At 42.3% G+C, this 15,000-nt stretch overlaps 1 protein-coding gene across 2 annotated transcripts in view; it reads left to right on the top strand.

The window, feature by feature from the left end:
* The window catches only part of HNRNPH1 (heterogeneous nuclear ribonucleoprotein H1), a 42,807-nt gene that overhangs the window by 12,283 nt on the left and 15,524 nt on the right, over window positions 1–15,000 (top strand). For both annotated transcript variants that reach the window (XM_085855552.1, XM_085855550.1), the window contains exons 4-6: window positions 1–126; window positions 5,964–6,102; window positions 11,417–11,598. The exon at window positions 1–126 is cut by the window's left edge and continues 18 nt beyond it. In XM_085855552.1, the coding sequence (XP_085711678.1) occupies window positions 1–126; window positions 5,964–6,102; window positions 11,417–11,598 (447 nt within the window). The remainder of the gene's footprint in view (window positions 127–5,963; window positions 6,103–11,416; window positions 11,599–15,000) is intronic.

Raw genomic sequence — 15,000 nt, 5'->3', positions numbered from 1 at the left:
CAGAACTGCACTGGGCAATGAGCCAGGCTGGGTTTTCAGTACCTGATTCTGGAGGTGATGGATGTGTCCGGTTGCGTGGCCTGCCATTTAGCTGCAGTAAAGAGGAGATCGCACAATTCTTTGCAGGTGAGGTTATTGAAGGAGAAATGCTAATACAAAAGATGATTTTAAAAAAAAAATAACAAGATGTGAGAGGAGAATAGAAACAGTTGAACAGGCAAGAGTTGTTGAAGTTAGCAATGTGTGAAATGTTTGTAATGTGTTAAGGCATGGTAGCGATTTGGAAGGTTTGGACACTGTCAAGATAAAATCAGGTGTTATAAGGTGCATAGCCAAAGTCCAATTTATTAGGTAATCCGTATTTGCAGGAGCGTGCTTAAACACATTGCTATGGGTACACCGTAACCAGTGCCATGAAACTTTGCCATACACCTGGAAGTCACTCGAAGCTCGATTGTCAAATGGGGAAAATATGGAACCCGTTTAACGTCCTCTCCATCAAGTGTTTGCAATTTGGCCTTAGGTGTTGTGGAAGAATGTAATTGCTATTGAAATGCAGGAGAAATTTAACCTTTTCCCAAAAGGTTGCAGTGGAACTTATTAAAACATTTTGCATTTAGATCAGACTGAGCAAATCAAACACTATTTGTCCCAGAAGATTGGAGGCATCTTTGTGAAATTTGGTGTCAACATGCTTCTGTGTTGCAAGAAACTTGAAAGCCTTTGTTCCTCATAAAACTAACTGGCAGTGATGACCGGGTACCAATACATCCCGCTTTGATACAACGTGGGATTGACGAGTTGTGGACCCAGTAATGCGCCACGTTCGATATGTTTGTCACGTACACAGTTGACCTTTTTATTGGGGGCATCGTTGGTATCAATTGAATTGGTATTTAAATAACCTGAACACGAAGTCATAAATGTTCGCACTATGGGTCCACAGTGTATACCGGGACTCCCTGAGTCTAACAAGGTGACACCTGACCCACAACTTCCTCATTATGAAATCAAATTCAGAATGCGTAGTCAATCACATCTTTATAAATTCGCAATCCGATTATTTATTTATTTATTTTCAACGTGGCTGTGAGTCCACATGGCCAATGATGTTGAAATTTTCAACCAATATTTCTCTGAGACTGTTTAACCTATCCAAGCGAAACCTCAGGAATGTAATCCACTTCCGTTTGTGCAAATATTTTGATGATGACATCAGTGCTTGTGGTGTGGCAGCCACACACCACCAGTCAAAAGTTTTAGTACACCCCCATTTTCCAGTTTTTACTGAAATTGAAGCAGTTTAATGTTTCAGTGTACTCCTGAAATTAAAGCAAAGAACAAATGAACAATTGCAGATAAACAAGAAATCATGGAATCGTTTTGTTGAACAAAATTTAATCTGAATTTTTGACTCATCAAAGTAGCCACCTTTTGCAGATATAACAGCTGAACATACTCGTGGCATTCTTTCAACAATGGAAATCAAATATTGTTCTCAAAGTTCTTCCCAACAGTTGCAGAAGTTCCCACAATGTGTTGCACTTGTAGGTTGCTTTGCTTTCACTCTTCTGTCTGGTTCATCCCAAATCAGCTCGATGGGGTTTAAGTCTGGAGACTGTGCTGGCCATTCCATGATTTGAAGCCTACCATCTTGTTTCTTCTCTTCTTCTAAGGTAGTTCTGACATAGCCTGGAGGTATGTTTTGGGTCGTTATCTTTCTGTAGGATGAATCCCTGACCGACTCGGAGTAGACCAGATGGTATTGCATGGCGCTGCAAAATGCTGTGGTAGCCCTTTTGGTTCAGGGTGCCAGTCACTCTGTGCAAGTCCCTGACTGTGGATCCAGCAAAAGAGCCCCAGATCATCACGCTTCCTCCTCCATGTTTGACAGTTGGTGTCACACAATGAGGAACCATCCTTTCGCCTACTCGACGGCGTACAAAAACCCTGCGTAATGAACCGAAGATTTCAAATTTTGAATTAGCGGTCCAGAAGACCTTCTAGTTTTCAGTGGTCCACTTCATGGCCCAGGAAAGCCTCTTTTTCTTATTTTGCCATCTTAGCTATGGCTTGCTTACTGCCACGCGACCTGTCAAACCTGCAGCTCGAAGTCTTCTCTTCACAGTTGAAACAGACTTCCTTACTTCGACCAGTGTTAAGTTGTGCTTGAAGCTGCTGTCCCGTGAGCCGCCAATCACGGACTCTCTGAGAGCCGCTATTGACTCTCAGAATCTTGTCTTCTGATTGTGTTGTGGCTTTGGGTCTGCCAGACATCTACCATTCAGTTTCCTCCAGTTTCCAAGTGCCTTGTGATTGTGTAGGAAACTGTACTCACTGACACTTTGGCCTACTTTGCAATTTTTCTAAAGGAAAGACCTACACTTTTAAGGGTTATAGTGGTCTGTTTGTCTTCCTTTGTTAATTTTCTTTTTCTCACCATTATGAAAGCAACATACTACTTCCTGCAGTGCAATATTGTCCAAAATAATACTTCAGAGGGTGTCGCAACACAGTCTGTTCCAACACTGCTTTTATACAGACGGTTTGTAACTAATCAACAAAAGTTTGGGACACCTGTAGGAATTGTTTGCATCAACTTTCAAAGCTTGATTTACTTCCATTGCTGCAGAACAGCTGCAGTTGCTAACCTATTACTTGTTCCCTGAAAAGGGCTTTTTTAACAACTGAAATTTACATTATTTTTCATTTTTTGGTAACCTAAACTCTTTTTTTTTTAACCTCTGGCAGTTTAACACTTAACTTTGTACCATTTCAGGTTATTCACTGGAGTTTAAATTTAAGTAAAAACTGGAAAAAGGGGGTGTTCTAAAACTTTAGAACGGTAGTATAAGTATCAAGGGTAATATTTTTAAAAGTTGTTCTGAAACCGATTAACCTATCGATGCAATATTTTGCAGTTATGATCCAATACCCTTGCTGCATATAAGAAATGACGGCATCAGTAACGTGGTTTGGCTGCCACATTGGTTTCAAGGAAAATAGAAAAACAAAATCTCAAAAACCGCTGTAGCGATGTTGTGAAACTTTGCAGTTATGATGCACTACCCTTGCTCCATATAATGTAATGTTTCACATCGATCTGTTCAGTGGTTTCAGAGAATGTTTTTAAACGATCGGTTTTCAAACTAATATGGCTGTCAAACCATGTGACCTATAACGTTACAAATTTACACAGCCTATGGGTAGAGGATCACGTGCGTAATCCGTAATCACGTAATGACCGATGTCATGACGTCATTACGCCTCAGCGGTGACGACACACGTCGCCATGCAAACGATTGGGTAGAGGATCACGTGCGTAAAGCTTCGTGCTGATCGGAGGGGGGGGGGTTTGTTTGCCTGTTTTTTTTTCCCCCTATATATCCAATATGGCTGTCAAACCACGTGGCTTATGACATCATCTTTTTCACATTATATGCAGAAAAGGTATCAGATGATACTTGGAAAGTTTTACTTTGATATAAGTGGTTCCAGAGAAAACATTATTTAATATTTTCTTCAATCCAATATGGCTGCCAAACCATTTGAAATTAATTATTCCTTATCACCCTTGTATCCCCAAGGCTTGAGGAGCATGTGGAAAGTTTTGCCTTGATCGATTCATCCGCTCTGGAGATTTTCTTCTTGTTTTTATTTATTTTTAAACGCTGCGTGACGTCATCAATTTTTTTTTTTTTTGTCACAAAAATGATATGCCCTTGGTCAAATAAGCATCTAAAATCCAAAAGTTTCAAGTTGATCGGTTTTACCATTTTTGATATACATTCGAGACAAAAATTGACAGCTTTAATAATAATAATAAGAATGTCGATGGGCTTGGAAGCCTTAGAATAATAATAATAATAGCCAGTCAAACCCGCACGGAGCGCGAAGTTTCTAAAGTGAGGGTTCGTTAGGACGTCACTTTATCCAGTGTTCACAATGTGGTTTATGGAATTTTTTTAATATACAATGATTTTTGTTACATTTTTTTTGTATCAAATTCACCTTCTGAGGTAGCCAGCATGTGCAGAAAAGGGTTTTACATTGCAGACGCTGTTTTCTAGGAGTGGCATTACGCCTCTCAGCGGTGACAGTCTGTCGACGACAGACGTAATGACCGATGTCATGACGTCATTACGCCTCAGCGGTGACGACACACGTCGCCATGCAAACGAATGGAAAAATTAGAAAATCGCCAAAAATTCCCAAACCTGTCCATCTGGCATGATCTCACATAACCCATGCTGTTCATTAGACCACAGAGCACCCGCATGCCGAAAGTGGCAACAATCCGTCTGGCAGTTTCGGAGGAGATACGTCCAAAAAATATGGCTTAGCGTATTAATATAATAATAATAATAGCTAGAAGAGCACTCGGTGGAGCGCATATCTCTGTCAGGCTGAACAGTTTACATTTTGTATCCCACCATTGGTCAGATCTGAATCAGGACCTTAACCAAATTGAATTGGCTTGTTCATGTCACCTAACCAACTCCGCCACCAAGTTTCATCCGAATCCGTCCACAACTTTTTGTGATATCCTGCTATATGTCGTTTTGTCCATATCTCTCAATGGTGAAGATTCACTTAAAATGTCCTTGGAATCTGATGTTCACCAAAATCGAATCAAATCTTCTTCCTCGTGGCATACCCAACCTGCCCACCAAATTTTGTCCGAATCCCTCCACGACTTTTTTGCGATATTTTGTTCACAGACAAACAGGAGTGAAAACATAAGCTCCATCCACCTTCTGTGGCAAAGTTAATAATATACGAGCATAAACCGAAGAAAAACAATAGGTTACCCACCCTGAAAGGCTTGATCCCCTAATAAATAATTGTATACTTGGGGAGGAGCGATGACTCGGTTGTGAAATGAATGTTTCTCATTTGTGTTACTAAACATGTGTTGGGGAAAATGCTCACACAACTTTGTCCATTAAGATTACAGAAATGGTCTCATTTAGAAGATTGAATCTCCTGCTGACATTGCCAAAAGTTGATATTGATGTACTTTGCACATGTTTACTGGGGTTGCATGTTTGGACCTTTGGTATGCACCTTGTACATAATTAATATGGAGGCATTAGATTGATGTAACATGTGAGTTATTACCTGCAAATCAAAACAGCAGAAGGGCAGGACAAGCTAGAAATTTTGTTACTTTGTTTTAAGACGTCCAAATAATCCCAAAATGCTGCTTGTCTTCTGGTAAATATCCACTCACCCACCCCTCCCTCCCTTCTTCCTTTTGTATGGCGCAAGTATATCACCAACCATCCCCTTTTACCATTATCACAGTATTTTCAGTTGGTTGTGCAGAGGGCGAGCTAACAGGATTCCCATTTTTTTTGTTTTGTCCTTTTTTTTCTCGATCTCTCTCTCACACTCTCTCTCTCTCTCTCTCTCTTATACTTTCTCCTGTCTCTCCTCTTCTTTCTCTCCCACTCTTTTCTCTTCCTCTCTTCTTTCTTGCCTCCTCTATCTCTCACTGGGTGTGGGTCGGGTGGGGGTGGGTCGGGGTGTGTGTGTGTGTGTGTGTGTGTGTGTGTGTGTGTGTGTGTGTGTGTGTGTGTGTGTGTGTGTGTGTGTGTGTGTGTGTGTGTGTGTGTGTGTGTGTGTGTGTGTGTGTGCGCGTGTATATGAATTTGTGTGTGTGTGCGCGTGTATATGAATTTGTGTGTGTGTGCGCGTGTATATGAATTTGTGTGTGTGTGCGCGTGTATATGAATTTGTGTGTGTGTGCGCGTGTATATGAATTTGTGTGTGTGTGTGCGTGTATATGTATTTGTGTGTGTGTGTGTGTGCGTGTATATGTATTTGTGTGTGTGTGTTCTGTTTTTGTTGCATCCGTGTATAATCTGGTATTTGTGGAATGTCACGCTGGGGGTTTATTATTATTATTATTATTATTATTATTATTATTATTATTATTATTATTATCATTATTATTACAGGAATGGAAATAGTTCCGAATGGAATTACTTTACCTGTGGATTACCAAGGTCGAAGCACTGGCGAGGCGTTTGTCCAATTTTCGAGTACAGAGGCAGCCGAGCAAGCTATGGGAAAACATAAAGACAAGATAGGCCACAGGTTAGGGAGAGACATCATATCTTTGAGTTCGCTTGTGAATGGATTGGAGATTTTGATTGGTATCACTTTGCACTTCTATTGAGGTGTGCACGTGTGCCTGTAATTTTATTATACTCTTTAAATGAAGTCGGAAACTAATTTTTATGATGCTTGCAAATAAAATAATTAGTTCCTTCATTTATTGATGCTGGCTTATGAAAATTTCTCATGTATATATGTATGTATGTATGTATGTATGTATATGTATATATATATATATATATATATATATATATATATATATATATATATATATATATATATATATATATATATATATATATATTCATCCCAGCATCTAATTGTGTGAGTGTGTGTAAGGTTGAGGTCACTCCAATCAGAACTTGTGCCGTGAAAACCAAGAAGGCAAGCGATAATTGGTCTCTTGGCGCGCGCTAAAAGTAGTCACACAACGAGAGGACAATATGGCATAATGAAATCTCCCTGTAAGGATTTCCTGGCCGTGTTGGTGGTTTTGTGACTCGGTCAGATGTGATGATGACAGAGTGATCAGGGGAAGCTTTGGATTTGGCAGTGGCATAAACACCAAGGGCCTTTCAATAATTTATGCCGTGAATTAAAGGCGGAAGACATACCATCGTTTTCACATTTTTTTGAAATTCCATTGGAATAACCTTTGGGCATAATATCATACAAAGCAGATTTTTATTTTTATTTTCTGCCATAGCTGAATCGGCTCATCCTGATGTTCGTCATTTTTGTTCAGCAAGAAGGCGTGAGGTAGTCAAGAAAGCATGACTGACTTGCTCAGCTGAAGCATGCTCGTCCGGTCACGTGATGGCATCCCCACCAATGGACGAATAGCGACGACTAGCCCAGATCGAACTTTGAACGGGGTGCGATGCAGCGCCATTTTACTTGACCGGCCGTCCGTTATGGACCGATTTTTCTATGGCAAGACAGTGCAGTTGCGTCACGTTAGAGGAAATCAGTTGGTGTGGCCAAGTCCTTTATGTGTAATGTTTTCTTTGCATTTGCACTTGCAAATGTTTGTTGCTGTTGATGTTCTATTTGATGATCAGAGTTCTGTGACCCCCCTCCCACTCCCCTAATTTTTCTTGGATGGAACACTTCTGGAATTGGGTGTCACTTTTGTCACTGAATTAAATCAATTTACTGCTTCAGTCATACATGCACACAACGATATAAGTTTCAATCATTGTCGTCATCTGCAAAATACCTTTTTGGAAGCGAGATTGGTGGAGATGCGATTTAACTTCCGTGTGTCACGATGAACGCTGTTATAAAATGACATCACTCTGTGGTCGATCATCGAGTGGGATGAGAAACTTGTGATTGGACTTGGGGAAACTTTTGGTCCTGATTTTTACACTTTATGTGATTGTTGTATAAAAGGAATTCTCAGGTTAAAAACTAGAACTGCACTTGATTAGGCGCATACCTCCACCACGTTTTGTATCACGCTGACGGGCTGGATCTGGATCTGAACCAAAATTGAATCGGCTTGTTCTTGCCAAGCGAATCAACTCATCCACCAAGTTTTGTCATATACATAAGTCGTCCACAACTTTTCTCTCACTGGTAAATAATCACCAATTAAATTTCTGCTTTGGGAATTTTTGTTGACATTAGGCTAACGGTCTTGTCTGCCGGCTTATGCGTATACAGCAGTGAGCATTGGTGTGTGTGCATGTTTATAGCCTCTCGCATCTTTTTTCTCAATGCACATTGATTGGTGCTGTGGATTGACATTTGGTAACGTTATTTGACTGCATTGCATGTTTGGTGGATGAAGATGTGGAGGGTTGGAAGATGTGGGAGCTTGATACTGTTTGGGTTGATGAGATTGGTGCAAGTTTAGTGCTGGAAATTTTTTAACAAATCATTAATGTTTGTCGAATTTTTATTCTCGTTGATTTAAGTCATAAGGAGTTTAGGTTGTTTGGCAAGGTTGATTCATTGGGTAAGTTTGCAGGTAAGGACGTTAAACCTGTTCTACACTTGTCCAGCAATTTACTCGCGAGACTGATGCAAAACTGCATTCAGCGCCTTCGCACCTGTTGGTGTGTACTTTAGTGTCTCCCTTTCCTTGCTGTCATCTGAGGAATTGGTTTTCTTTGAACATCCCAGAGCCTCAATTTAATCCCATTCAAACCACTCTGGAACAACTTGGGAAATTGCTTTTTGTGTGCCAAAATCCATACACAGTTGGGAACAGGATTGACGATGTGCTCGTGCCTCTGAAGGTGGACAAACGCGGATAGATTGAATAAATGGATTTGGGATTTGCTGTTGGGGTTGTCATGTTGCTTCTATGCTTTTGGTAATGTAGTGAACATAAGTGTTTGAAAATGTAGGATTTTCTTTGGCAGGTTAATATATGCTTTGTCCTCTGCATTCCCTTCTAGGCACTGATTGTTGTAATTGGCAACTGTAAAACCTGGAGATTGTCAGCTTGCTTGGTCCACTTGAATGTTTAATGCAAGTAGGTTTTTTTTTAGTTTAAAGTTTGTTTTTGTATTTGTAATTGTATACGATGTCAAAAGGCAGGTGTGTGTGTGTGTGTGTGTGTGTGTGTGTGTGTGTGTGTGTGTGTGTGTGTGTGTGTGTGTGTGTGTGTGTGTGTGTGTGTGTGTGTGTGTGTGTGTGTGTGTGTGTGTGTGTGTGTGTCACTGGTCTTTGGTCTTTGTAGATGGTGGTGTGGTGTGTGTTTGCAGATGGTGTGATGAGGCATGCTATGGTGTGGTGTGCGTTTGCGTGCAGACTTGTATGATGTGAAAGAACCGAGTGGGAGATGATTGGGAGGATCTGGGTGGCTTCAGGGTGTGGGTGGTTGTTGGGTGGAGGGGTGGGTGGGAGGGTTGGGTTGGGGAACAAACAGGCTTGAAAGCAGGGGAGACGGCGGCGGGGAGGATGATGGGGGACCGCTGGGGGACAACAGCCAGGGGGTCTGCAGAGGCCTTGGGCTGGGACCCCAGGGTGGGACCCTGGGATCACCCCTGGGGCATCAGGGGGCAGGTGGGGGCAACGAAAGGTGGGGCTCTGGGACGAGGGGCTGTAACAGTGGTGAGTGAGCAAACGACACAGGTCACGGATGCAAGTTTATAAAATTGTTTCATTGGTTCATTATCTGGATAGTTTTTCAGACATGTTTATGTTCGGATTAAAACCTGATTTTAAAAATTTTCCTTTTCATTTGATCAGTTTCTGGATTGGTTTCTACATGGGATGTGCTATTTCTTGAAGGATATTTGGTGTATTATATCCCTGCAATGAAACCATCCTGACCTTTTTTTAAATTTCTTTATTTTTCCTACCCAAAATGCTCTGTAACATCTTGCTCTTCTGTGGGCGTTGATGTATTTTTTTTTTAAATGAATAACTCACTAATATTTGGTTTTGATGAATACAATTGAAACTTATTGGTGTTGGGCAAAGGCCAATCAAGAATACATTTATTTGCTGCAGATTATAGTTGATTTGTGCACAGAATTTCCTGCTCATCAAGAGTTGTTTCATAGTTTTTATATTTATTTGGCATGTACACAAGGGCTTTGATTCCCAACTGGCTACAGTCTAGCCCAGTGAGCTTCACAATTGTTTTAGAGGGGGGGGCACGTTTGCCGATAGGACATCAGTGTGAGAGCCGCACACCGCCTTTAATAGCTGCTATTAGGCCCCGCCTCCACATACTCTTCTTCATTATGGTTAACTGGGCTGCAAGCGTAATTCTTTGGATACTGCAACCATGTCCTGAGCCTGGTGTTGGCTTAGTGGTTAGGGTGGTGGCTTGGGATCTGAGGATCCTGAGTTTGAGCCCCATTGGCCACTGAATTAACACCAGGGGGTTGACTCAGCCTGTCATCCTTCCGATGTCCACGAAATGAACACTAGTATACTGGTAATAGGGGCACTGCATTGGCGACATAGCTGTGCCCTTAACCAATGATGCATTAACCTTAACTTAACCAAAAGGGCAGCACACAATGGGAACCATGTCCTGATGCAGTTATATTACTTTTATGCTCCTCATTGGAACACTCGTTTGAAACCATTCCGTCAATTTCATAGCATTTATGGCAGATTATAATGGGGTGTTTTCACATTTGTGTATTATCGGCCACAGTCAGAGGCTGCACTTTCAGACACCAGGTGCCACCAGTGGCTTGCGGGCCATGCAATGAAGAACAAGGGTCTAGAATACTGTTGTGCTTCGCAGACAGGGTGTTGCACCTGTAAGTATGCCGTCCTTCGGAGGGACGTTGAAGCCTAGTGTCCCAGCCATGATCATTCCCATGTTTGTTGGATCCACAATGTGTTTGACAAGTGGTTGTGTGCTGGTATTTTCGGCCGATTCCAAATCCCTGCGTATTCTGTAGCACCCTGCCACAGAATGACGACCTGTGCAGGGGTTTGTTCTCAGTCGCATGAACCGCTTCGGCATAAGCGATGCTCTGGAATTCAAACTGACAACTGCCATTAATGTTGCGGATTATGTAGAAAATGAGTAATTCTGCAAAATTGGATTGAGAGGGGTTACAATGCAAAGTAGGAAATGTGTTTGTTTTTTTTTGTAATTATTCTTTTTATTATTTGTTTTTTTTTCAATGTGGGCAAAAGTGTTGTCGCAAAACATATGTTGATGCTATGTATTCTGTATCCAATTTAAAATGTCTTCAGTCTATAATTATGATTAATCCAATAGCTTTTGTCATTTTAATTGCTTGACATTGTAGCTGGATAAAGAATGTCGTGTTTTTTATTTTATTTAATTTTTTATTTTGCTTGGGAGATGTGCTACCAGAGAGGAGATATGGGCCAGCAGGGTACCATGAAAACAAATGCTTGTAGTAAATATTAATTTATTGCTTTGTTTGTGTCATTTAAATCGAAATTGTAACCATATTTCCATGACTTGATTTGTACTTATATATGCATCCCCATCCCCCTCTTTCAACCCCTGTTTGCTTTTTCCTTCACTGTCATTTCCATATACAACCCTTTTAACTATCCCATTTCTCCTCCTTTTTCTTTTAAAAAAATCTTTGTGTGTGTGTGTGTGTGTGTGTGTGTGTGTGTGTGTGTGTGTGTGTGTGTGTGTGTGTGTGTGTGTGTGTGTGTGTGTGTGTGTGTGTGTGTGTGTGTGTGTGTGTGTGTGTGTGTGTGTGTGTGTGTGTGTGTGTGTGTGTGTGTCTGTCTCCTTCCCTTTCTCGCTTGTCTTTTGTTCTCCACACTTCCCTGCTCCATTCCCCCTCACCTCCCCTTTTTTGCCTTGCTTCCATTGCAATCTCAGGTACATTGAGGTATTTAAGAGCAATCGCAGTGAGGTTAGAGCATACTACGATCCTCCCAAGCGCCTCATGCTTGGGTTGGGGACCGGCACACGGCCGGGACCGTACGACCGCCCTGGGATGGGTCGAGGCGGGATGGGACTCCGTGGCTTTGACCGGATGCGTCGAGGTGGCTACGGTGGAGGTATGTTTGGGTCCTGGGGCATCTTCTTAGGAGACTGGAATTGAGAGACTTTTACCATTGCACTCGTAACGAGATAAAGAATGGCTAACGGTGTTTTTGAGTGGCTTTGTGACGTCAAATGGCAGTTTTCTAACATCCTGAACTCTTCTTTTTTTTTTTTTGGCATCTTTGACGTCTAACATGTTCATTTAGTTTAATTCTAGCAATAACTTTGGAAGGAAGTGCTTTACACAACTCGAGTTCATAGAACACAATACCCTGCACAATGTTGAGGTATACACAGTGGAGCCTCCATATCCGCTAGGGCTACATTCCAAGAAAGTGGCGTTTATAATTTAACTGAAGGGCTTGTGGGGAAAATGGGTTTGGGGAGAAGGCTTTGTGATTGTCATTAATAAACATTCTTTATTTATTTGGTTGATGGGGGTTTTTTTTTTTTTCAGAAAGCTTTTGGTTTTTTTTTTGATACCATTTTTTGATATTTTGAAAAATGATACCAAAGAAAGCTTTGGTATCATTTTTCTTTTGAGGTCTTTCTGTACCCCTCTGAAGGGCTCCATGATGTTTTCCAACTCTCTTTTCAACCGAAAGCTCTCCATGAATGGGTCCAAATCTTTCGCTAGTTCAGAGAGGTTCCTTACAGCAAGCAGGAGCTTGCTTATGCCAGAAGCTGTTGGCTATGATTTCTCTACCTCTGTCCTCTTTCTCAGTTCTGAGGAGCTCGTCTTAGATCCTCTTAGGTTAACTCCTCTGTAAGAGTCCAGCAACTCCACAACCTCACTTTACTTTTGGTGGTAAAACCACTCACCACCCGCATTACGTGCCAGCTGCACAATGTGCTTTACCTCTGCGCCCACCGTGAGGAAGCCCCTAAATATGTTGACCATGTCCTTCCACAGCTTTTTCCAGCAGGCATTAAGAGTTGATTGCTTCATCTCTTCCATGGATTCCTTCATCAAAGTGGTGGTGTCGGCGATGGTAACAGTGCTGGGGAGAGGTTTACTATCAGTGATTGGTTGAGTTCCATGGCTTCCAGGATATTGCGGAATGTTTGCTGGGTGTAGTACCATTTGAAGGTGGCGATACCACCCTGGTCAAGAGGCAGGAGTAGGGAGGTGTAGTGGTGGTTGGCAGCAACACGACTTCGATGTTGGGCTGTTCCTACTTTTGTGCTTCTGGGTGCCCGGGCCCATTATCAAGAATCGGCAGCACTTTGAAGGCCAGGTTCTTCGATGCTCAGTGCCTCTCCATCTCATCGACGAGGTCATTGTTAAACCGATCCAAGAACAAGGCAGCAGTAACCCAGGCCTTGGAGTTGGACCTCCAAAGTACAGGCAAGTGGTTCTTGTTCTGCCTCTTCAGTGCACATGGGTTCTTAGAGCAGTACAAGAGCATCGGCTTCATCGGCTTCATCGGTCTCCAGAAGCAAACAGAGAAGGAGCGCAAGCCTGTCCATGGCTGCTTTGAACCGAAGAGCAGCATGCTCATCCTTTCGAGATAATGGTCCGGATCAGCATCCTCTTGTAGAACAAGGCAGTCTCGTCGGCCTTGGGCAGATATCCTTTCTCTGAAATCTTTTTTAGCTCGGCTGGGAAGTTGGCAGTCACTTGATGGTCAACAGAGGCAGCTTCTTCAGTCACATGGTGCAGACTGCAATGCCTCTTGAACTTGTCAAACCACCCATTGCTTGCCTTGAATCCCTTGCTTCCTGAATCACTACCACGATGGCTGAGCAGATGTTCATAAATCCGGTAAGCCTTTTTGCATGTCAATGGACCACTCAGGGGCTGTCTTTTCTGTGTTTTGTCCTCAATCTATATGTTTAGGTGTTTCTCCATGTTTTCTATGTTATGATCTTGTGCAGTTTTGGCACTTTAACACTTCGGTGTAGAAACCGCTACACTAGCCTTGATAACTGCTTCATTCTTTGATTGTTCTTATTGTTGACTCAATGTCGTAAAGCCTACCTACTGAAGCTGCTGGTTCACCACATGCAAGACGGTCCAGTATTTCCACTTTTTTGTTCAATGATATCGCTTTTCTGGAGTTAGTCCAAGAGCATTAGGGTTTAACCTGGACATTTTTGGTAACAAGCAAGATTTTTTTCAGGAAAGGTCCAGGAATGTGTGTGAAATAACATACCAAAAGTCCTCATGAATCCTCCTTGAGCGTTTTCCGCAATCCAAGATGGCGTCCAAAATGGCCGCCATTTCATGTTTTTCTCTTAACTTTGCAAGTAGGTTTCCCCAAAACGCACTTTAGATGTCTAAATATATGTCTTGAGAAATAAGGAACTCATTCAGATACTTTGAAGTACAAAGGAAACAATAAAACCGCAGAAGTTCTTTCTGAAATTCAAATGGTGCTCAAAATATCCGCCACTTATCAACACACTGCTGTTTTAGCCTGTTTCAAGAGGCAAAGACATTCAAAACAAGATCATGCTAGAGATTCAAACCTCAAAAGTTTCAGATGAATCTTTACCTTACGCATGCACACACCTAGTTGCATCAGTCATTGTCTTCATCGTCGGATGCTGTATCTTCAATGTTGATGTCCTCTGAAGTTGGGGTAATATCGTCGGCATCTATAAGAGTTGGTGCTGTATTGTTGCAATTGAGACCACTGCATTTACTGCACATTGAGGTACAAAAGAGCCCAAGTTTCTTGCAGCTACATGTCATGCTTCTGCAACCATCTGGTTTACACCCACATGCCACCATGTTCAGCAAAGTGTCGGGTGCAACAGCAATGTCTGTTTCTACCGGGGTAAGAGTCCCGTCCTGAAATCGCCAGCCCCATTCTGTTGGAGATAAGGAGTTACCCATCCATTCCTGGACGGTAAGATAGGCGCGATATGAATGTTGCTTTGCTGCAGCACTAGTTGGAGGTAGACTTTCTAGCTGAAAGGATGAACTCGGGGAACTGCGACCGATTGCATGTTTGTATGCGATGTGACGGTAGTCATCAAGAGATTCAAAACTGCTGGCTCCATAAAGATTAAGAATGAAGCCTTCCCCAGCTTTTTCCACCTCGTCATGGGTGCTTCCACTGTTTGTGAAGGTATCCAGCAAGTCGTAGTCCCGCTTCTTGTGCACCATGTTGAAAGCTTTACGCTTGCCCTGACGATAGATCGCAGAGACCGTGTCACATCCCGTCACAGCATGAAGAAACATCAAGTGATTTCTTGTGTCCCCTATGGCATGCTGAATCTCATGAATGTTGAAGACCGTGACAGGATTACTGCGGCATAGCATGTACACATCTGTGGAAGAGGTTGCCCGAGCAACTAGCATTACCAGTAAGTCTGTGTCCGTACCAACGACAGCAACTGGCACATGTTCTGACTCTGCCAGTGCTAGTGCTGTGGAGACAATCAGGGTGTCGGCGTCTGCTTCTGCC

This window comes from Eptatretus burgeri, chromosome 14, assembly GCF_056783735.1.
Source record: "Eptatretus burgeri isolate ZD-2024b chromosome 14, Ebu_testis_v1, whole genome shotgun sequence".
Classification (NCBI taxonomy): domain Eukaryota; kingdom Metazoa; phylum Chordata; class Myxini; order Myxiniformes; family Myxinidae; genus Eptatretus; species Eptatretus burgeri.
The sequence above is the reverse complement of the archived record's forward strand: the minus strand, read 5'-3'. Positions and strand labels throughout refer to the sequence as shown.